The sequence below is a fragment of the Chrysemys picta genome, chromosome 5 (genome assembly GCF_011386835.1).
Source record: "Chrysemys picta bellii isolate R12L10 chromosome 5, ASM1138683v2, whole genome shotgun sequence".
In the NCBI taxonomy this organism is placed as follows: domain Eukaryota; kingdom Metazoa; phylum Chordata; order Testudines; family Emydidae; genus Chrysemys; species Chrysemys picta.
In genome coordinates, this window is record NC_088795.1 from 42,076,812 (window position 1) to 42,101,723 (window position 24,912).

At 38.9% G+C, this 24,912-nt stretch overlaps 1 protein-coding gene and 1 long non-coding RNA gene across 3 annotated transcripts in view; one reads left to right on the forward strand and one right to left on the reverse strand.

The window, feature by feature from the left end:
• Positions 1-36: 36 nt before the first annotated feature.
• LOC101941370 (uncharacterized) overlaps positions 37-24,912 on the forward strand; it is a 32,377-nt gene continuing 7,501 nt past the window's right edge. Inside the window, exons 1-2 of the long non-coding RNA XR_010601327.1 lie at positions 37-89; positions 1,693-1,730. This is a non-coding gene — a long non-coding RNA (uncharacterized LOC101941370). The remainder of the gene's footprint in view (positions 90-1,692; positions 1,731-24,912) is intronic.
• The window catches only part of BBS7 (Bardet-Biedl syndrome 7), a 48,493-nt gene continuing 32,043 nt past the window's right edge, over positions 8,463-24,912 (reverse strand). The window contains exons 14-19 of one of the 2 annotated variants that reach the window (XM_005290279.5): positions 21,354-21,493; positions 20,290-20,454; positions 17,759-17,868; positions 17,557-17,660; positions 12,652-12,775; positions 8,463-9,617 (exon numbers count right to left, since the gene is read on the reverse strand). In XM_005290279.5, coding sequence (XP_005290336.1) covers positions 9,481-9,617; positions 12,652-12,775; positions 17,557-17,660; positions 17,759-17,868; positions 20,290-20,454; positions 21,354-21,493 — 780 coding nt within the window. In that variant the 3' untranslated portion in view covers positions 8,463-9,480. The remainder of the gene's footprint in view (positions 9,618-12,651; positions 12,776-17,556; positions 17,661-17,758; positions 17,869-20,289; positions 20,455-21,353; positions 21,494-24,912) is intronic. The other variant, XR_010601326.1, reaches the window with a different exon arrangement.

Below are 24,912 nucleotides of genomic sequence, written 5' to 3' on the forward strand. Positions count from 1 at the left end.
CCACAGCCAGGGGGCGGGGGCGGGGGCGGGGGTGGGGTGGGAGATCCCTGCCTCGTGCAGCGCTGCGCAGTCAGGCTGACGGTACAGCGGTAAGAGCGCAAGGCCCCGATCCCGCAAACCCTCTGGCACGTGGTGGTCGGGTAGAAAAGGCGTTGGCGGTTCGGGGCTGCTCCGCGCCTAGAATGTCAGGCCGGGCGGGGTTGTACCGGGGCGCGCGCCTCTTCTGTAAAGCAACTCCGTGCCCAGCAAACCCGTGACAAAGATCCCCCCCAAATGAGACAGTGCTCGGTGCGGAGGCTCACGGCACGGGCCTAGTGTCCTCAACCACAAGTACTCCTCGTTCTTTCAACCTCCCAGTTTTCTATGTTCTCAGTCTTGTAATTCCACATTTGTGAGCCAGGCAGTTGACACTAATGGAGAATTAACACACTCTTGTTGAATGAGCTAGGTGAATTTGAGCCTGGAGGCTACATCACTATAATCTTTTTCTTTTTTCACTTTCTTAAGTAAAACTAGATTTAATTAGGTCTTATCTACAGGGACACCTATTCCTGATTAACTGCTTGTGTGGATGCTCTTACGCCAGAGTAAGAGTTCTTTGCTACTGTTTAGTTTAACCTATTCTGGAAGTGGATTAAATTTATTTGGAATTTTAAAAAACCTTATTCTAGAATAAGAGCTCCCCACAGGCAGTTAGCAATAGCAATTATGCGCTATATTCACACCCTTCCTTGATCCAAATTAACTTCTTCGTGTAGACAAGCCCTTACATAGTGTATTTGTGCAGTAGAGAAGGCAGTGATCATTGTTGAATAAAAGCTCCCTTTTTAGATAAGAATCTATTTTTTATGAAAACTTAGAAACCCAACTCAGGGTATCTTGTATCATGGAGTATATATATTTCCAAACCAGTCCGAATTGGAAAACAATTTTATTTCATGTAGATAGTTTTAACTCAGTACGTCATATGTATTAATTAAATCCTATTATACTAGGGATCAGCAGCACTGCAGGATATAAGAGCTATGTGCTTTTGGATTTTACCACCAAACCCTAAAGCAGAAATTTTACAGCAAAAAAGTATGGAATAATAGCTCAACTCTTGCCACGCTCCTCCAATGGAGCCAACACAGAAAAGGCAGATTCATCCCCAGTTTTGGTCAGATTACCCTTTTAACTCTGCTGCCTAGGATGGGGCATGATCCAAGGCCCATTGAAGTCAATGAAAAGACTCTCGCTTTACTTCAATGGGCTTTGGATCATCTAAACTCCCAGACCCAGGGGATAGTTTTAAATATAAAAATCATGCTAGCTAGACTCAGCCCCACAGTGTGAACCAGCTACCCATTGCTTGTTTGTTTTTTATGTCCGTAACTGGGAATTGTTTATCTCCTTTTCTTTTTCTACCAAGGATTCAGGGGTGCTGGAATAATTTTTTATAGTGGGGGTGCTGAGAGCCATTGGACCAACCTGTAAATCCTGTATATAATAGAAACCACTTCAAGTTGGGGGTGTGGCAGCATCTCCCATACTCCTAGTTCCAGCACCTGTGTAAGGACCCAATAGCTTGTTTTCCTGACTTGGAGTTGGCACTTTTGTGTATATATGCCCCTCTATGGATAGTGATTTTTTAATTTCAAATTACTGATTCATTTAAAAATTATTAATCACATTTTTATCATCTGTATATAGGGTTCTCCCATGCTATTAAGTGGCACAAAATCCTGTAGGTAAGTGATGCTGTATGTGACATCTTTCTCATTATAAGGGCAGTTTATAGTGCTTATTTCACACTAAACATTTACTTTGAGTGTTATAACAACATACATTAAATTAATAATAATCCTTTTAAAAATTCACAGTATTACAAAACTATCTACATATACAGGCCTTTATTTACAGAGTGAATTTTGAAACATGGTAAATGTTATTAATGAGATTTGTAGTGGTATTTAAAACCACTGATTTTGGTTTTTTGAAGGTTTGAAACTTTTCTGGGATGTTATATTTTGAAATGCATATGATGTAAATAAAAATTAATATTAAAAAGATGGGTATATTACTACAGTTAATGTAGTGCTCGTGTTAAAGGTGTACACTGATGTACATAAGACTGAAGTTCTGTTTTTCTTCAAAACTAGCATAGCAATGGCACTGGCAGTATAAGTTACCACATTAATGTTTCCACCCATTTCTGGAGGGACCACCTTTGGGAGTCAGAAAATAATTCAGTCTTCATGAATGTTCAATCCTTTTGCTGACACTAACAAAGGCACCAATTGGGATAATGTTCTTTGAGAAAAGCTATCCATTAAAAATTGAACTCAGACCATTACAACTCATTTCACCAACCTAAAGACTGCAGGATCACACCTTTATAGGCGACATGGAACCACTGATCCCATCACCACCAGTCCCTCCTACTGGTTTGCTTTTGTATTTTGAGGCGGGAGAGTGGGCATGGGAGGGAAGCAGGAAATAGTTCTAGTTAGTTAGAAAAACTTTTTTCATTAATTTATTTTAAATAATATATTTAAAATAAATTAATGAAAATATATATTAAATATATTATTTAAAATAAATTAATGAAAAAAGTTTTTCTAGTGCCTGGTAGATCAAAAGCCAGCTGGTCTAGACAGACAAAATTACTGTTGATATGATCTAAATTAATTGCTCTTGCTTTCTTTTTTGAGCTAAATATAGCTTATGTAAAATTCATATGCAATGGGGATTTTCTATTATTAAGATGGTGAAAAAAAATCCTAGCTATGGAAGTATAAAAATAAGGCTATTAAGGATTATCTATTTTACCTAATTATTAATGAAATGTGTTCACAACTTTGAATATTTAACCATGATCCCCTATAGTATTTAAAGTAACATTTATTAATTTATTAGGTGTTCAGGATATACATACACATATTTTTGCTTTCTCTTCTCCCCTCCAAGAAGTTTTTGGCTGATTTTACACTGATTTTTTTTCCTGGATGATACATTTTACGTGAATATTGTATCTTTGTTATAATTTTGATTCTGAAACCATAAAAATGTTCATAAATGACATTTTACCATTCTTTCAGTAAACAATAGAAGAAAACACTTGTAGAAAGATGAATAAAAGGCATGGAATAAAAAATATGCTCATTTCACATTGGGAACAGACTTTAGTTACTTGAAGATGATAAATGAATACAAACATTGATTTAATATGGTAAAACTATAAATATATTTATTGCTAAATTCATTGTTCTAAAGGCCATTTGATTTATAGAATGTAGCACATTTTATTTATATTACTACTCTGTGAAGAGATACACAAGAAACAAAAGTATTCCAGCACCAGAAATGCTGAAAATAATTTAAAATTCATTTTATTTTGTGCTGTTTTATTTGCATTTGTAAATCAAATAAATATGGAGAGGCAGCATTGTCCAGTGGATAGGGAACTGGCCAGGGACTCAGGAAACCTAGATTCTGTTCCCAGCTCTGCTAGTGACCAGATTTGTGATCTTGGGTAAGTCACGTCTCCTATCTGTGCCTCTATTTCCCATCCTAATGTACACTGTAAGCTCTTTGGACTGTCTCTCAGGTGTTTGGGCCCCAGTTGTGCTAGGTACTGTACAATCTCAGATGAGACCTCTAACCACTGTTGTAATACAAATAAATAATTTTAACACCACATGCAATTAATCTTTAAATAAACTGGAAGCCAGTGTGAGAATAGAGCCAGATTGAACTGAGTAGACCCATGTACGCAGTGCATGCTACTTTTGCCACAAGGGGGTTAACAATAATGCCTCTGTGGCACTACCTACACCAGTGGATCCGCAGAGGAGATTACAAGCATGAAGAAGCTGAGTAAAGGCACAGTGTGGACCAATGTTTAGATTGTTCCCTTTGGCAGCAGCGCTTCAAGGAAAGCAAGCACTTTCCAAGCTGCTATTGCAGCTGCCCTGCCAGGGAGCTAGCAAAAGCAACAGAGGGTCATTCTGAATTGGTGCAAGCCCTTGTCTTGGAAAGCCAACCCTGAAGAGAACACCTTGTACCCCCAGTGGATGTTGGAAAATGTACGTTTTTGTACACTGGAATCCCCGCTTCTTCCACAGGGGAGGTGGGAACGAAGCGGGGGGAGAGGGGGGGAATGCTGCCCACTCTCAGAGATGCACAGATTTTGGGTAAATGCAATAACTATCCACGGGAAGAGGATGTTTGGACTGGATCAAAGACCTCAGCAGCTGGGCCATTGTTTACAAATTGGCAGACAACATTTCACAAGGGTATAACACTTGGCCTTCTGAATTTTGGTCATTGGTCTAATATTAAGATTAGGTAATAAAAAATAATTCAGTACTTTAGTATATACTATCCAGATCAAACAGCCATCAAACATTAGATTTACTTGTGAATTCTAAGCTGACTGTTGTCTGGTAACCAACTAGAACATAAAAACGGCCATACTGGGTGAGACCAAAGGTCCATCTAGCCCAGTATCCTGTCTTCTGACAGTGGCCAATCCCAGGTGCCCCAGAGGGAATGAACAGAACAGGTAATCATCAAGTGATCCATCCCGTCACCCATTCCCAGCTTCTGGCAAACAGAGGCTAGGGACACCATCCCTGCCAGTAGCCATTGATGGACCTATGCTCCATGAATTTATCTAGTTCTCTTTTGAACCCTGTTATAATTTTGGCCTTCACAACATCCTTTGGTAAGGAGTTCCACAGGTTAACTGTGCATTGTGTAAAAAAATACTTCGTTTGTTTTAAACCTGCTGCCTATTAATTTCATTTGGTGGCCCCTAGTTCTTGTGTTATGAGAAGGAGTAAATAACACTTCCTTATTTTCTTTCTCCATACCAGTCATGATTTTATAGACCTCGATCATACCCCCCCTTAGTTGTCTCTTTTCCAAGCTGAAAAGTCCGTCTTATTAATCTCTCCTCATATGGCAGCTGTTCCATAAGCCTAATAATTTTTGTTGCCCCTTTTCTGAACCTTTCCCAAGTCCAATATATCTTTTTTGAGATGGGGTGACCACATCTGCATGCAGTATTCAAGATGTAGGCGTACCATGGATTTATATAGAGGCAATATGATATTTTCTGTCTTATCTATCCCTTTCTTAATGATTCCCAACATTCTGTTTGCTTTTTTGACTGCCGCTGCACATTGAGTGGATGTTTTCCGAGCAGGGTCGGCTCCAGGCACCAGCTTAACAAGCAGGTGGTTGGGGTGGCCAAGGGAGAGGGGCAGCACGTGCGGCAATTCGGAGGTGGCAGGTCTCTCCCTCCCTCTAGGAGCGAAGGACCTGCCACCGAACTGCCGCCGCCGATCGCAGCTTTTTCCCCCCACGCCCCCCAATTGCCGCCGCCGATCGTGGCTTTTTATTTTTTGGCTTGGGGCGGCAGAAATGCCCTGTTTCCGAGAACCATCCACAGACTCCAAGATCTCTTTCTTGAGTGGTAACAGCTAATTTGACCCCATCATTTTATATGTATAGTTGGGATTATGTTTTCCAATGTGCATTACTTTGCATTTATCAACACTGAATTTCATCTGCCATTTTGTTGCCCAATGACTCAGGTTTGAGAGATCCTTTTGTAGCTCTTTGCAGTATGCCTGGGTCTTAACTATCTTGAGTAGTTTTGTATCATCTGCAAATTATGTCACCTTACTGTTTACCCCTTTTTCCAGATCATTTTTCAATATGTAGAATAGGACCGGTCCCAGTACAGACCCCTGGGAGACACTTCTATTTACCTCTCTCTATTCTGAAAACTGACCGTTTATTCCTACCCTTTGTTTCCTATCTTTTAATCAGTTATCAATCCATGAAAGAACCTTCCCATGACTGCTTACTTTGCTTAAGAGTCTTTGGTGAGGGACCTTGTCAAAGACTTTCTGAAAAACTAAGTACACTATATCCACTGGATCCCCTTGTCCATAAGCTTGTTGACCCCCTCAAAGAATTCTAGTAGATTGGTGATGCATGATCTCCCTTTATAAAAACCATGTTGACTATTCCCCAACAAATTATATTAATTTATGTATCTGACAATTTTGTTCTTTATAGTTTCAACCAGTTTGCCTGGTACTGAAGTCAGGCTTACTGGCCTGTAACTGCTGGGGTCACCTCTGAAGCCCTTTTTAAAAATTGGCAGCACATTAGCTATCCTCCAGTCATTTGGTACAGAAGCTGATTAAATGATAGGTTATAGACTACAGTTAGTAGTTCTGCAATTTCACATTTGAGTTCCTTCAGAACTCTTGGGTGAATACCATCTGGTCCTGGAGACTTATTACTGTTTTAGTTTATCAGTTTGTTCCAAAACCACCTCGATCTGGGATAGTTCCTCAGATTTGTCACCTAAACAGAATGGCTCAGGTTTAGGAATCTCCCTCACATCCTCAACCGTGAAGACCAATGCAAAGAATTCATTTAGTTTCTCCGCAATGGCCTTATCCTTGAGTGCTCCTTTAGCATCTCAATCATCCAGTGGCCCCACTGGTTGGTTAGCAGGCTTCCTGCTTCTGATGTACTTAAACATTTTTTTGCTATTACTTTTTGAGTCTTTGGCTAGCTGTTCTTCAAATTCTCTTTTGGCCTTCCTAGTTACATTTTTACACTTCATATGACAGAATTTATGCTCCTTTCTATTTTCCTCATTAGGATTTAACTTCCACTTTTTAAAGGATGCCTTTTTGCCTCTCACTGCTTCTTTTACTTTGTTGTTTAGCCATGGTGGCTCTTTTTTGGTTCTCTTACTATGTTTTTTAATTTGGGGTATATATTTAAGTTGAGCCTCTATTTTGGCTCTATCCCATGCAGTTTGCAGGGATTTTACTTTTGCTGCTGTACCTTTTATTTTCTGTTTAACTAACCTCCACATTTTTGTGTAGTTCCTCTTTCTGAATTAAATGTTACAATGTTGGGCCACTGTGGTGTTTTCCCCACCACAGGGATGTTAAATTTAATTATATTATGGTCACTAGTACCAAGTGCTTCAGCTATATGCACCTCTTGGACCTGATCCTGTGCTCCACTTAGGAATAAATCAAGAACTGCCTCTCCTCTTGTTGGTTCCAGGACTAGCTGCTCCAAGAAGCAGTCATTTAAGGTGTAAATAACTACACCCATCAGGCACATTCTTTGTCAGCTTGGATGGATTCCTTCTGAACAAAAGCATATGTCAGCAAAATATGTATACCTTAGTCTCTTTGCATCTTGGTGGTGTTGAATGAGACCCAAAATAGGTTCTTGATTTCCCTTTTAACTGTCTTTTTAACACCAATGACTAGAAAAGAATCATTATTTTAAAATACTATCCGATCTAGTTTTCAGGATGGTCTTTCGCTTTAATTTTATAGCAGGCAATTCTTCATCCATACTTCTAATGTTCTGGAATAATTGTAATTGCTCAGTTTGTTTGATTTTTTAACTTCTGGATCTCTACAGCAAAGGAAACAGTAGGTTCAAAACCAACGCACAGTTCCTTTTGGAATGGGTCAGCTTATCTCCTACATAGTGGTGGGGTTAATGGGAATATGAGGAAGAAAAGGAAGCCAGATCCAAGAGGCTTGATAGTAGCCTCCACACTTGCAGAGTTGTTTTCAACTTCCAAAAACCACACTGCTATCTGAAAATTGTTAACCTACTGTTGTTTAAAAACATCCTAAACATTAACAAGAAATTAAAGAGAAAAACCATTTTCTCTTCTCTCATTACTTTGTGTAATTGACAGCACTTTATGTAATCATTTTCACGACTATGCTGGTATAGTCAGTCAATTTTGATTTGCTCCTGCAGACCTCCACGTTAGTACAATGGGATTCTGAACACATGCAAGGGACAGTATTGTCAGCTCCTGATGCAGGATCAAGGCCTGGCTTCTGTTTGAGTGGGTCTTTCACACAATAGCAGGGAACAGGGGAAAAAAAATGTAAAAAGAAATGATTATAAAAGTGAAAAAAATAGCAAGGAGACTCAGGCACAATTTTGGTGCCCTAAGTGGATAGCACGAGAAACTACCAGAACTTAATTCATGCTCTTCACTTGGCCCATAACAGCAATAGGTCAGAGCAAAGAAGTGGAGCCATGAGGGGTGTAATTCCAACCACGGGGAAAGCCAATCTAGCAGAGCATCCTGACTTTTTGGGTAGTGGGGGGTGAAGGAAGGCAGCTTCCTCTGTGGCTCTAATGGCTGATGTAGGTTGTTGGCAAACATCACCACATCAGTTACACTTGAGTCACATTTTCAAATTTTTCTTGGCAAACATGAGGGATAGAAACATAATTGTTTGCTAAATGAAAATTTAGATTTTGACATGTTATGAGGAAGGCTCCTAGGCATCACCCCATGATGCTATAAGGCTCAGTTCACCATCACTGCCTCTGGATCATCTGGTATGCTACATAACTGCATTGGCTATTTAAGCAAGTGTAAATAATTAAATCCAACATCACTCGTTGAAAATAGATTTATTTGTTGTTAGGCATAGACAGCATGATTGATGCTGTACAAGACAAAAGTAGTTAGTGTTCCTGCCCTAATATGCTTACCATCTAAATCCATAGGACAAAAAAGTGTTCTCTCAAAAATGCTTTGCAAGAGATAGGAGATGCCATTGTTACTAAAAGATGTTAGAGACTGTGGACTTTGTAATAGAAATTTTTCGGGAGGGTTTGGAAGGGGGAAAAAAAACCACAAAGAGGGTAAGCGCCTGATAGATGGTGACAGTGAGCATTTCAGGCATAGGAGCAGTATGGAGGCAGTCCAACTCAATCCCTTCTAAGGGGACTATATACAATAATTTATACGCGTTCTTAAGAATTTTATACTTACTAGATGGCTTATGCAACATAATGCAATTATATACCTAATTATCCTTTAAAGCAACTAAGTACCTCTTTCCCTTCCTACATACAAAATTGTCTTTAATATCTATAATATATACAACATACAGGTAATTTACAGTATTGTACCGTTTTCTGTATACAGTGAGTATTTTAAACAGTTTGATATAGCTATACATTTCCAATTGTTACTTTCTTAATTTCCCCCAATATATTTAATATTAGACAGATGCCAAGTCCACAAAGACTTGTTTCTCTAGAACTCTTACAACTGTGGAATCTTCTCCCATGTCCTGTTTAACTAGAGTAATAAAAGTTAGTATTTTCAAAAAAATTTAAGTCTTTGCACCTGATCCTATCACAATTTTCTTCAGCTATTATGATCGGTATTCAAGTAAACATACTTCATATGCAATAGGCTTTACAGTTTTTTCAGCTCAAATTCTGAACATACTGTAATAAATACAAGTACAGGACCACATTATAGAACGGTCAACACAGCAAAATGTTAGATACATAAAAGCAAATCAAGATATACTAAAAGCACTTACATTAAAAATATTCAATATCTGATTGCCCTGATTCACATCAATAAGAAAACTGTCCCAACATATCATTTCTTCTAGTTTAGGCAGCAGCATCGAAGAATGCAATCAGTGCATTTTGGTCATAACTGTCCAAAATTTCCAGAAGAAGAGGAACTTTAGTTTTCACATTTGTGCCTTTAAATTTAAATTTATCAATGAAGAGATCTGTAATCATGCCTGCAAAAATAATGTTGATTGACAAGGTTTAGTCTTTGCTTTATTTTAACAGTAGTTTTCTTTTAATAATGTAATTTGAGTTAAATTATGGTTGATTTTCTTTTAGATTATAGAATTAAAATTATTTAGTTTAATACAATATGTTTCAAAATTCATTTACAGTTGAAGTACCAGAGGCCCTGGGATCCTACAATACTTTATGTTTCAGCTACATTCCAAATAACAGCATTTCTGTCTTTGAATTACCTGCATCTCAAGTGGAAGGTGCTCTTAGGACAGAAAGAAAATTGCTTAACAAAAAAAAAAAAAAAAGTTTAAAATGTGTTTTTCAACTAACAGCCTGTGTATGTAGGCTTACTGAAGCCTATTCACTGTCACACCTGCAGATTGTATGTGCTGTGAGCAGCTTCCGTGGTTACTTTACAGATTTCAAGATCCAGATATGCAAAGATTCCATTCAACACTGGATAATTTTAAGATCTATAGGGTCTCAAGGCTTCTGGTGCATTGTGAATTGGTCAGTTCTTGAATTTTTCTACCGGTATTACTAAGAAGTTCTGATCCAACAAGTTCAGTACTTTAGTAGAAAAATCATATTTCAATTTTATATATCTACGATTTGTATTTATATTTCCGACTATGTCTTTCACTTTTGACTTTCAATGTAAATACAATAAATTTAGAGCCTGATTCAGGAGAGAACTTAAGGACATGCTTAAATCCATCTTTGGTCAAGATAACACTTGCCATATTACATCAACAGGCCATAAACACATATCCAAAGTTAAGCACGTGTTGAAGAGCTGTCCTGAATAAGGATGCATTCCTGAATTGGGGTTGTAACAAACAAACAAACAGTCATCCCTCTCTTTTAGCATTCCACTAAATAAAGTGCATGAATCTCATTAGAATAATCCAACTCCTGAATTTTCAGCACTGCCTCAGATCTCATTGATTCATTTTCTAAGGTTCTCTTCTGAATCGTTCTTGAGTTTCTGAAGAGTTTCATATAGAATCATAGGACTGGAAGGGACAATGAGAGGTCTTCTAGTCCCCCGCACTCAAGACAGGACTATGTATTATCTAGACCAGGGGTTCTCAACCTTTTTCTTTCTGGGTTAGGGCCCCCCAAACATGCTATAAAAACTCCACGGCCTACCTGTGCCTAGGGTGACCAGATGAGAGACGTGAAATATAGGGGGGGGGGGGGGAAAAAGAGTGTGCCGGCAGAGCAAAAAAACAAAAAACCAAGAGCCAGCAGTGGAGGAAAGAACAAAAACAAAAGCAAAAAACTACAACAACCCAAGAGCCGCCGGAGCATAGGAAAAATTGGTGGGGGCTGAGCACCCATCGGCAGCTCCACGCCCCGCCACCCCGCACCAACTCGCCTCCACCTCCCCTGAGCAGGCTGCCGCATCCTGCTTCTCCCCCTTCCCTCCAGCACTTGCGCCGCCATACAGCTGATTAGCGCAAGCCCGGGAGGGAGGGGGGAGGAGGAGGAATGCAGCGTGCTTGGGGAAGAGGTGGGGCCAGGGCGGGGATTTGGGGAGGGATCCAATGGGGTGGTGCTGGGGGCGGGGCAAGGGCGGGAATTTAGGGAGGGATCCAATGGGGGAGGGAAGGGGCGCGAGCCCCCTCCGCCTGTGCGCCGGAGGGCAAAATATTGGGACAATTCACATCCCGACCAAACATCGGTCGGGACGCGGGACAAACAAGTAAATATCGGGACAGTCCCAATAAAATCGAGACGTCTGGTTACCCTACCTGTGCCACAACTGTTTTTCTGCATATAAAAGCTGGGGCTGGTGTTAGGGGGTAGCAAACAAGGCAATTACCCGGTGTCCCAGGCCACAGGGGGCCCCGCAAAGCTTAGTTGTTCAGGCTTTGGCGTCAGCCGCAGGTGGCAGGGCTCAGGCCCCCGAGCTTCAGCCACATAAGGTGGGGCTTCCTCTTTCTGCCCTGGGCCCCAGCAACTCTAATGCCGGTCCTGCTTGGCAGATCCCCTGAAACCAGTTCATGGCCCCCCCAGTGGGTCCCCTCACCCGGGTTGAGAACCACTAATCCGGACCATCCCTGACAGGTGTGTCTAGCCTGCTCTTAAAAATCTCCAATGATGAAGATTCCACAACCTCCCTGGGCAATTTATTCTAGTACTTAACCACCCTGACAGTTAGGAATTGTTACCTACACCGCCCTTGCTGCAATTTAAACCCATTGCTTGTTATCCTATCCTCAGAGGTTAAGGAGAACAATTTTTCTCCCTCCTCCTTTTAACTACCTTTTATGTACTTGAAAACTTATGTCCCCCTCAGTCTTCTCCAGACTAAACAAACTAAATTTTTTCAATCTTCCCTCATAGATCATGTTTTCTAGACCTTTAATCATTTTTGTTGCTCTTCTCTGGACTCTCTCCAGTTTGTCCACATCTTTCCTGAAATGTGGCGCCCCAAACTGGACACAATACTCCAGTTGAGGCCTCATCAGCATGGAGTAGAACGGAAGAATTACTTCTCATGTCTTGCTTACAATACTCCTCTTAGTTAACATCCCAGAATAATGTTTGCTTTTTTTGCAACAGCGTTACACTGTTCACTCATATTTAGCCTGTGATCCACTATGACCCCCAGATCCCTTTCCACTGTACTCTGTCCTAGGCAGTCATTTCCTATTTTGTATATATGCAAATGATTGTTCCTTCCTAAGTGGCGTACTTTGCATTTGTTCTTATATGTATGTCAATAATACTAAGTGCATAATTTGACTTTTACCTTTATTTTTCAGTTTTATTTCATAATATCAAAATCTGCAGTAATACCCAGACTCTTAAGTTTACCCAGAAGAGTTTTACATGCATATTCACTGTGATCCACTGGTCCTCTTGATGCTACTAGATTGTACCTACCTACTAATTTAGTCTAGTGCTATTACTAGAAAACTTAGAACTATATTTTTATCTTGTCTATTGCTGTTAATATTTTTAGTGTAAAGAAAAAGAAGCTAAAAAAAAAGAGAAAAGCTCTATTAATGAACGAACCATAAAGTCTCTCAAGATGTGCAGGTTGTTTCTTGTACTCTTCAAGAAGGTAGTCTGCTTCCTCTAAAATGCAGCGGTACTCTGGTATCAGGAAGTCCATGTTTCCCTCATGAACCTGCAACTCCTTAAAATAGATTTTAAAATGTTACAAAAGAATTAAAAGGCTGTCAACTCTAAAAACCTAAGAGAAATGAAAATGGAGTTTAGATCTGACAGGAGGTAGTGCATAGACAGGTGAAACAGTCCTTCAAAACTGCTCTTACTATTTTGGAAATGTAATTTTTCTCCCTCTCCTCACTAAGTTCCAAACAGTACTGCCCACTTTTAATGCTGGATTCTCAAACCCCTGTGTTACAGCTTCCATTTCTGAACACCAGCAGAATATGACTCCCCTTCACAGTTCATCAGTACTGTTTCTTCACTGGCTGGTGGTTTGGAACTGAACAGTGATCTTATACTGAGTTTTTCAATCTGATTTTGGTGTCTTTCTGGGAACTCAGAATAAGAAACAGTATCATCAGATGAAAATGGATCCTACTCAGAATTTGCTACCACATTAGACGGTGTTACTTTTAAATACTAGTTTGCTCACCTTTTTTAGAAATAGTCTATGGACTGATGAAGGAATCAAGTGAACAAGCATTTGGAGTTACTTCAACAGGCCATTTCTATGCTACAAAATCAGTTTGGGTTTTGGAGCTTTCTGAGGTGAGTAAAAGTACAAACCGCAATATCCCAATGTAGAAAATATTACAGTAACACAGGAACTGATACTGAAAAATTCAACAGAGAAACTACGGGCTGTCAAAAATAGGAGTGATAATTCAGCCTGTCCTGGCCAATTCAAAGAGAATGAATTGGGGCACCTGAAATCTTAGAATTTTCATTATCTTCTGGCTCTGGAATTGACTCCATAAGAAGTTGGTCCTGTAACTTTTTTTTTTTTTTTTAAACTAAATATATAATTTTAACATGTATTATAGTTATCTTACAATGTTGTTCTACTGCGGAAATAGACCACTAAAAGTGGCATTGTGGAGTTGTGTTATTTTTCCCCATTAATTTTTGCATCTAACAGGCATAGCTTACAACAACTAAAAAGATGTTCTCTCTAGCGGACAGCCCCAGAAAGTCTGCAATCTGAAAATCAAGATGGATTGTTGTTGGTTTTTCCCCTTGATCACCACTTGTAAGCATGGTTCTCCAGGACAAGCTCAGGTTATATAGGTGTTCAGAAGTGCCAATAAATTACATAAACAATTCTGTTATTTCACAAGAAGGAACAAAAAACTGCTCAGTTTCCTTCAGCTATGCTGATTCTTCAAGACTGCAAAAAGGTAAAAAGCAATAAAACTCCCAAAACATATTTTGGTTACCAACATCAGAAAATAAGATACCCAGAGATCAAATTTGCTGAGTAAAAAAGTGTCATTTTTACATAGTCACTTTTTAAAGTCAGTAAGTCCACAGAAAGAACAGAAATATATTTTCAAGTAATTAGGAGAAAGAACTCCATCAAAGAGTTGCTTTACACTGACAATTCATTGGGATTTATGAGAACAAAATATTTAAAAATTATCTTTTTTTCTTTCAGACTAAGTTAAGATTATGAGCAATATTCCCCCAACCCTCCTTATATTCAACCATTTCTAGACTAAAGGCAGACATTCTTTTGTGGCTGCAGGAATGGGACTCTCCCTCTGGATACAAACTGAGTACTGGGGGATGGAAAGATTATTTCGAAGGTTTTTGTTTGTTTGTTTGTTTTTTTTTGACTGCCACATATATTAAAATAAAATATCAAAATTTAAACAATCCAGTAGCCAAGAAATATAATCACCACCCTAAAAAGTTAAAGGACGCTCCAATTAACAAACAAAAACCCCCCCCCACTTTATCTAAAAATCTGAGCTACTATTGTTACAAATTAAGAAAACAAATTCTCTAAGTTTTCAGTTTGTTTACACAGTGCAGCAGTGACAGCACTTTAGGTCTCATCCCATTCCCCTTAAAATCAATTGAAGTCTTTAGCATATAGTCAGTGCCACTTTTCCAATTTAGTAGTCACTTTCCCATTGCTGTTTGGTTGTTCACAAAGAAACAGGGACAAACATTTAAAAGAAGAAAAGGTAGGAAAGTTAGATTGCAGAAGTCACAAAAAGTTGCCAGTGGGTCTTCTAGGAATCTAGGGCAAATATAGTACCTGAAACTATTTATAATTAATGTTTAAAAACAAACAGACTTCATTTCAAGTTATGGTGTTCTTTTTTTAAAAAAAACAACATGATACCATGAAATAAGGAAAGAACAGTTGCTTAAATTCTTCTTGACACTTTAAGAGAACAGACTAAACTATTACTCACTAACATTTTATACCACCACTTCTCTGGTGGTTTCATCTATTTCTTCTAAACCTAAACTTTCATTAAACAAAAAAAAAAAAAATCTGTTTTATGGTTGAAGAGACAACCTCCTCAACATGACCTGATGCTATGCTGCCTTAATCTCCAAACAGACAGAAACAATAGTGCTGTGAGATGTGAACTTTTTCCATGTATTTAACTGGGATGTTCAAGGGAGACTGTCTTCAGAAAAATGTCTATGTAAAGTGGCAATTAACAGAGCAGTTCCCTGTATATTATTTCAAGTCATGCCTGCTAACTAGCAACAAACCTTTATTATATTTTACTCCTGTTAGTGCTACAGAACCAAACACAGAAATGAAAAAGGGAGCCAGGTTCCTTCCTGGCTCATATATCAATAGAATTGTTAATAAAGTTCTAGTCAAAAAACCTTTATTGCAGGGCAGTGGCTCTCAAGCTTTCCAGACTACTGTACCCCTTTCAGGAGTCTGATTTGTCTTGCGTACCCCAAGTTTCACCTCACTTAAAAACTACTTGCTTACAAAATCTCATTTTTACCCTATAATTATAAAATAAATCAATTGGAACATAAATATCATACTTATACCTCAGTGTATAGTATGTAGAGTAGTAAACATAAGTCACTGTCTGTATGAAATTTTAGTTTGTACTAACTTAGCTAGTGCTTTTTATGTAGCCTGTTGGAAAACTAGGCAAATATCTAGGTGAGTTGATACACCCCCTGGAGGGCTTCTGTTTACCCCAGGGGTACACACACTCCTGATTGAGAGAATCACAGTTGTAGGACATTAAATGGCCAGAGAACTCGGATTCAGATTCCAGGCTGAGTTGTGGCATTTGACAGTTAAGAAAGAGGTTAAAACAATCCATTTGCCAACTTGCACATGGGGGGGGGGGGGGGGGTAATTCTACAGAATTTAAAGCTTTCCATTAAAAAAGTTTCTAGTGAGTATGATTGTAAAGGAAATATTTGAAATGTGAATCAATGCAGTGCTGTCTTCCTTAGTGTACAGAAACAGAGCTCCAGTAGGGCAGCTGCTTTTAGTCTTAAAAAGCAGCAGCACAAATGAAATTAACTAGACTAGCAGGCATGAAACTGATCAAAACACAGTCCTCTGCACAGCAATTAAATAAACAAGACTCATGTCAACTGTACTCTGTTGCTGCTTGAGAAATTTATGAACAGTAACACAGGAAGGCAGTGGAGTTTTTATTGCCAGGGTGTAAAGAGGCTGGAGAAGGAATAGGTAGCAGAGACTTCCCCAGCATAGCAGCCAAAACTGAAGGAGAGGCAAATCAACATTTTAACTATTAATTATGGATTATTTCAGCAGAAGCAACCAGCTGCTGTGGTATTGTGGACAGCAGTTAAATACCACAACCACCCTCCCGCATCTAACCACTGTTTTTCCTCGCTGTCCTAGGGCTTCAGTGGAGAAACTGACATAGGCACATTTAGAACCAATGCTATTGCTGCCCTTTATTTGGCTATTTACACGTGCAATTCCCTGATCTGCACACACACAACTGTAGTAACTGTGCAGCCACACACAAACACCTACATTTTTTGAAAATCCGTCTCTTAAAAGGTCATCTTTGGATTTCAGAATTAACACTTGACTGAGACAATTGGGATGGTTTACACCTCTTAGAGACATTTAAAGCTGTCTATGCTTGAGTCACAATTAGAAACTTAAATTTTTGTAACCATATGGGTTAGAAATTTATTTAAGGCTTACATTTTGCAGAATCTACATTTGTCATGGAGACCAGAGAAATATATCAGGCGTGACAGATGTCTGACAATTGTACTGGAGAATAAACCACCATTTCTTATAGATCTGCATCTTTAGAAGGATGCCTATTCAGTTTAACACTCTGAGCAGACTAGATTTCTGTGTAGCCACAGAAAAGGTACAGTCCTCCTTTCAAGACTATCCTTAAGGGGAGTTTTAAAAAATGTGTATTAGGAGTAGTAAATGCAGGACATCAATCAATTCTCCAATTTAGACTACTTCCACCTTCAAATGATTACTGACGTGGTTCCAGGGTCAAAGATTAATAACTTCTGAATAATCACCACATACTTCCTGCTGATAGCTGGGGCAGAACCCCAAGAGTCTTAGTTTATCTTTTGCTGCAGGTGATTATCTTCTGGTTTAAAGACCAGTTCTATTTTAGTTTATCTGGAGCCAAGGAAGGAGGGAAGGAGCTGGAGAACCAATGTTAGACAGGGTAGCAAGAGGTAGCTATATTTAAAAAGCTGTCACAAATAACTGATCAATCATTAAAACAGATTACTCACTAGTCAAGCTCGAATACAAGTGGTATATGGAGTTCTTTTTAACAAAATCTCTTTGATAACCAACATACATGAACAGCAGTCCTGGCAACAGAAATACTGCAAACACAGTGACGGCATGCATCTGACACAAGTCATGTATAACTTGGTCGCTGCCACCCTAAAACCAAACAACTCCCCCTCCCCTCTCCACAGTAGAAGTTATGATCAGATACCTACTTTTAAAGCATCTATTAACTGAACTTTCTTGGCCAACAGCAGCTGATATTCTAGTTTCGGGTGGATTAGTTTTAATGTGTGGTTCACAGATACTTCATTTATATCTAGTAGGTACAAAAAAAATTAGCAATCAGATCAATACTTTTAATGCATTTCATGCATAAGATGATAAAATGAAGTAGAGGAGAAAAAAAAATCTTACCATATGATATATTGAGATTAATTTTCCTTTTGGTGGCTTCTTTAGAGAGCACATCTTTTAGAATGGATATGGTAGAAATGTTGTCAGATTTGAAAAATCCCTCCCCTTTTCTGCCAAAACAAACAAAAAAAAAGATTTAAGAAGCAGAGTTAGGGCAGGCCAGTGCACTTGGTTTCCATTTTAAAGTGATAAATAGGGCTACCCCACTCTCTAGTCAGGGGATGAAGCACAACCTCCTTAGAGGCCATCGCTAAAGCTATTCCACAGACTAGCTATCAGAATATTTCCATACACTGATTTCATCACACTCGCTATCCAGAGCTCAATCTTGCTACACCACAGAACACCACTCTCTCACAGTCAGAAAGCATAGGCTGTTCTTATAGATTTCCTATGCCACAGAGGAAGCAGGGTTTGTCTGTATGCACGTGCGTGTGCATGTAAAAAATCTGCAACACCGTGTAGTATCTAGGATTGCTGACATCTATGTAGCTACCCAAGTTATTACAGTGTGCCTGTCACCATAATATGAGTGCCTAACACACCCCAATATCAGTCTCACTTTACATGAAAAAGAGTAGAAAGCGTTTTGACTTTCTCACATCAATTTATAAGCATTTCTTATTGTAATCCAAGATCAAGTTGGAATCTATATAATTAGAGTAATAGTAATTAATGTTTCCAGCTTCTACAACTCTATTATAAAGCAAAACGATATCTGCTAGCTGAAGCAGCACACTGATTCATTTAAAGAGAACAGAGAATATTATTCCTAACACTGAAAATAAACATTTCTCTAATGACAGGTTTCAGAGTAGCAGCCGTGTTAGTCTATATCCGCAAAAAGAACAGGAGTACTTGTGGCACCTTCGAGACTAACAAATTTATTTGAGCATAAGCTTTCGTGGGCTACAGCCCACTTCTTCCGATGCATAGAATGGAACATATTATAATATGAATTGCTATGCAAACTAGATACAATCAATTTAGGCTTGAATAGAGACTGGGAATGGCTGAGCCATTACAAACATTGAATCTATCTCCCCATGTAAGTATTCTCACACTTCTCAAACTGTCTGTACTGGGCTATCTTGATTATCACTTCAAAAGTTTTTTTCTCTTACTTAAGTGGCCTCTCAGAGTTGGTAAGACAACTCCCACCTTTTCATGCTCTCTGTATGTGTGTATATATATCTCCTCAATATATGTTCCATTCTATGCATCCGAAAAAGTGGGCTGTAGCCCACGAAAGCTTATGCTCAAATAAATTTGTTAGTCTCGAAGGTGCCACAAGTACTCCATTTCTCTAATGGAAGTTGCAGAAAGGGGAGAATTTTTTTCAGCTTGAGGCTTTATCACATGCTTTTTTCTTAGGAAGATTAAACACCCATTAAAACTATAATGATTAGAGCATATTTTACTTGTAACAGAGAGGGAGAGAGGAACTCACTAGTGATTTAGCTTCCTTTACTGAAAAAGGAAAAAAATAAAGTTACAAACCAGCATGTGCTCTAAGATAGTTTTGCTATACTTGTTAGGCAGGCACTTACATTTGCAAAAAAGGAACACTGAATTTGTCTCTCTCACAGCAAACAGTATGCTAAAGACACAAATTACAAAGCCAAATACATCAAGGCTTCCCTGTTTAGCAATGCTCAATTATTTTCAAAAGCAACAGAGTGTCCTGTGGCACCTTATAGATTAACAGATGTACTGGAGCGACTTCGTCAGATGCATGTAATTCACCCACAAAAGCTTATGCTCCAATACATCTGTTAGTCTATAAGGTGCCACAGGACTCTTTGTTGCTTTTTACAGGTCCAGACTAACACAGCTACCCCTCTGATACTTGACAATTATTTTCAATTATCTCACCCTTAAAAATACTACATTTTGAAGGATCATCTAATTACTGCATAATACGTACTAAGGATCAAATCTGACAGCCCTTATGGAAGTAAAGTTCTCATTGACTTGAAAGGGAGTTTGCCTAAATAAGCACTGTAGGATTTGATTGAGGCTGGTATTCAGAATGGACACATTTAAGGTGAAGACATGGAAAAGAGAAGGCTCTGCTCCAAAGCAGGATATTTTATAATCCTGGACATATGGAATTATTCACCCTGTCTTCTCCACGGGGGCCTCACAAGAACTGGGTGACCCACAAGGATTGGGTGACAGACAGGGAAAACTTATTGTCTGCTATAATACATCTTAACAGGAAACAAGCTAGGTCTTCAAGGAAGCATTGCCATTCAAGGTATATTGCCTCTACACTGATTGCTCTGGCTTCTGGCAACTCTCTCAAGATCCTCAGATTTCAGGGGCTGAACTCTTTTCTTGTTTCACAGGGTGGAGGAATGCAAACTGTTTCCCCCCTCCCCCCCGCCCCCAGCCCTAAAATAAACAACCAGATGAAAATTCTGATTGCAGTTCCCCTCCATAAAAAAGTTTATTTAGGGGACAATTTAGCTCTATTTCTATATTTGTTTTTAACCAAAATATGCTTCAGCAATCATACTTGATTTTACCTGTAAGTACTTTCAAGCTGTGTATCCAGGAAGGTGTTCTGAAAGTAGAAAGTCACACTATCGCCTATTGGAGTTTTTTCAGGAACTTCAGGCAAGCAAAACACAACCCAGGAGTGAATTTCAGCAAAACTGAAGTGGCCTTTGAGCATCAGTGTGTTCATGGGTCTATAGTATTTTGAATACAGAAAGAAGATGGGAATTAGTTACTGATGAGCAGTACAGATGCTGCGGTAGCTATGCAATTGCAGACAAAAGTTTATTTTTCATATGGTATGTCTTCCGCCCTTTCAGCCTCAAACATGAGTTTTCACTGACTTCTAGCAAAGTCCTAACTAATTCAGACTTCCTGCACACGGATATATATATTCTAAAAATTGCAATCAGCATTCAATAGTATTCTCTGATAAATTCAGCACAAAATCCTGTGTGTGAGAGACACTTCTTATTTGAATATTCTCAATCCAGATGAGTCACAACTGGGCAAGAACACCATACATTGGCAAACTGTTTTTCCAGGTTACTTATTTTGCATTTTAAAAACCAAAGCAGGCTGTGGGTGGAGTGATCAACTGACAGTGCAGAAAATCAGAGTATTCGAAACACTCTCATGAGTCTCCTGTTCTCTAAACCAGAGATATGCAAGTACTTTGCAGAGGTAATACATGTGAAATAGGCATAATGGAAAGAATAGGAAACCTTTCCCATTAGCATCTCAAGCAAGTGAACCAAGGAGGAGTAAACGCATTTGGTCTAGTTCACTGGGATTCTATTTTCCTTCAGCCGTGATGTAAGAAACAGGAAGTTTAAGTATAACTGGATAAAATGGCAGCCTCACAACAGAGGAATAAAAGGCAAACAAGAAACCTAGACCAGTTTTTGGGCTCAGCTAGATATGGGAGGGTACTATTTGTTTAAAAAAAAATAAACAAACACCCTAGAAGAGACTTGCGATGTTGAGTATTACAATCAGTTGCTAAAATGATTACTGCAGGTTACGCAGTCAACTAAGTTTCAATTGGATTGAACCAATTTTTGAAGAAGTATTGCTCTCTCTTTGTAAATACCTGTCATGATCAATAAAGTGAGTTCTTTGATGAAGTGAAAGTGGTTTAATCTGATATTGACAAAGTTGGCAGGTTTTCGGTTGAATTCTTGGTGTTACATATGCTTGCAGTGTCCCATACTGGCCTTCAATTGATCGAATCTACATCAATAAACATAACAAAGAGGAGAGTGGGAAAAAATAATGAATTTACCAGAATTAAAAAATATATATATATATTTTTAAAAAAACTACAGTACTAATGATCCAATTAACAGTACTCCTATAAAAGGGGCAAATTTAACTTTTTGAAACTAGATGGAATAGCATTCAACAAGAAACTGCCAGAATTGGCACAGATTTATTACAGAGGAAAAGAAAATCTATTTGCTTTGATTCTGACTGCCCAAAGAACAAAGACTTAGTCCAGCCACTCCTAATCCTTTGGTGTTACTGTACAAGTTTTTACAGAATTTATGCTATGTAAGATGACATAAGACATGTCATTCTACACTTAAAACTATTCCAAAACGACCTCAACAGCACCCACCCACCCACTTCACAACAAGCAAAATCCTTCAGTCCCCCCCGCAAAAGAAGATTTTTTAAAAAAAGAAATGGGTCTATATCCTCAGCTGCAGTTAGGGAACACTAAGAAAAGTGGAGTGTGCAAAAGAGGCTTTGAGCCAGTTTTGCACTCACCCCCATCCCGAACCTCACTCTACATCAACCCAGTCCTGTATACTTTCATTTTCTGTCTAGATTGCTGTAAAGTGTACCAGCTGTCAAGCGCTCCAATGGAATTGTCAAGGCATAGGGATATGCTATCCACTGCCCCTTCACAGGCAACAAGGGTGGAGCAAAGCATAAAGGTGCTACTAAGATGGCTTTATACCATCTGAATGAAGGATGGCATAGGGGCTGGAACATTAAACTGGCATTCAGGAAACCCTGGTTTAACTCCAAGCTCAGGTACATGCTTAAATGACTTGTACAAAGTTACAAGGAATTTACCCTGTTACGGGGGGGGGGGGGGGGGGGAGGGGAGGGAGTACTGAGGTACATGGATGTTGTGAGGATAAAGGAGCCAATCCAAAATCCATTGAAGTCAATAGATAGACTCCCATTGACTTCAATGGGCTTTGACTCAAGTGCCAAAATCCGTGACTGAGTGCCTCACAAGCAGTCAGATATTGTGACAAAAGCCACAGAAGTACTTGAATACAAAGATTCCCTCCACGCAGGGGAGGTCCTCTTGTGGCCACTTTTAGGGCAGCCTTGCACCAATGGAGTGGCAGAAAGCTTCCTTAGAAGGAGAGGATCCAGCCCATGATGTTTATTAGAAGAAAACAAAACAACAAATATCGCCAAAAGGACAGAGGAAAGGACTGCCAAGTAATTATATTAGAATATGTGGCAAAAGAAAAGATAATTTAAGAATGGCAATTCAGAAACTCCGCTCCTCAGGTACAACTGATGTTTCTGTTGTAAGAGTAAAGCTCATCTGTGCAGGAGACAGAGCTCTCTTGGGGGCCAGTTCAAGACTATGGAATGAACTCACACAAGAACCAAGCACCAACACAATCCTCACCATCTTCCACTCCAAGTGCAAGGTGCACTTCTTAGAATATGCCTTTCTTACAAACACACAGCAGTGTGTACATTTAAACTAACAAACAAACAAAAACACTATACTTCACATACAATTCTTTCCCCATCCCCCATGCGTGAATGAAAAAGAGACCAAATTACACGTGACAGTCATGTCACTTAATGCACTCTTGGAAGGTGCTTATACTACCCTCATTATTGTAATATATAAGAATTTATATAAAACAGAATAGATACATCACATCAGAATCTAAGAGTACTAGAAATGACAATTAAAATATATTGATGACATCTAGCTAAAAGGTTACAATCCACATTTGATACTAATGTTCCAGGACACATTTATAAGGAGGTAGCAAATATATAAATTCTTTAATTGTGGTGTAGAAATCACGATTCTTAATTTGTAAATACATTTAGTCAATATATTTTGTTTTATAACACCCAGCTCTTTGTATAGTCCTTTTCATCAGATAGCAAGGCACTTTACAAAGGTGAGCCATAACATTATCTCCATTTTACTGATGGGGAAACTGAGGCACAGAGGAAGTGACTTGTCCAAGATCACCCAGCAGGCCTATAGTAGAGCTGAGAATAGAAGGTCAGTGTTGTCTCCTCATTAAAATATTAAACTGTGTTGTACACTTAAAAATAACTAAAGATAAATACTTTTGCTGAGAATCTCAAACAGAAAAATTGTACATAAATATTAAACTTACAAGGGCTGCAATAGTGAGTGATTCTGTCAAGAAAAAGACTAGAGAATAAGTGAGTGCCTTATAGATCATCTCTTCTCCTTAACATGATCCTATTTGTGAGCTCTCATCTTTCCTGTGGCAGCTATAGAACTTTGTGAATTTCCCACATCACTGAGCACATAAGCAGCAGGTCAACAGTCCCATTGAGGAGGCTATTCACCTTCAAGTTAAGCATATGATCTTTTTCTTGCTTTTAGTGATGCTTTTGACACTGTTCCACATGACATTCTCTTAAGCAAACTAGGAAAATGTGGTCTAGATGAAACTACTATAAAGTGGGTGCACAACTGGTAGAAAAAACATACCCAGAGTAGTTATCTGTGGTTCATGATCAAACTGGGAGATGTATCTAGTGGGGTCGCAGGGGGCTGGTTGCTGTCACTATTCAATCTTTTCATTAATGGCTTGGATAATGGAGTGAAGAGTATGCTTTTAAAAAACTGCACATGACACCAAGCTGGGAGGGGTTGCAAACACTCTGGAGAACAGGATTAGAGTTCAAAATGACTTTGACAAACTGGAGAATTGGTCTGAATTCAACAAGATTAAATTTAATAAAGTTGAGTGCAAGGTACTACACTTAGGAAAGAAAAATCAAATGCAGAATAATTATCCAGGTGGTGGTATTACTGAAAAGAAACTAGGGGTTATAGTTAGAGCCCTGTGCGAATTCAAAATTTGTATCTGCATCCAATCTGTTATCCGTAAACACGGTCTGTGGATATTCACAGATATGAAGTGGATATCCGTAGAGTTGCTGGGCTCTAGTTATAGTGGATTACAAATTGAATACGAGTCAACAATGTGATGCACTTCTAAAAAAGGCTAGTGTCATTTTGGGGTGTATTAACAGGAGTGCCATATGCCAGACACAGGAGGTAATTGTCCCACTTTACTTGGCACTGGTGAGGCCGCAGCTGGAGTACTGTGTCGAATTCTGACCACCACACTTGAGAAAAGATGTGGACAAACTAGAGTGTGTCCAGAGGAAAGTAACAAAACAAACAAAAACAAAAACAAAAAAAACATGAAAGAAAACCTCACCTATGAGGATAGGTTGAAAAAACTGGGCATGTTTAGTCTTGAGACAAGAAGACTAAATGGTCACCCGATTAAAAAATGTCTTTATAACAACTTTAACGTATTTCAAGAGGACAATGATCAACTGTTCTCCATGTAGAGCATGAAGTAATTGGCTTAATCTGCAGCAAG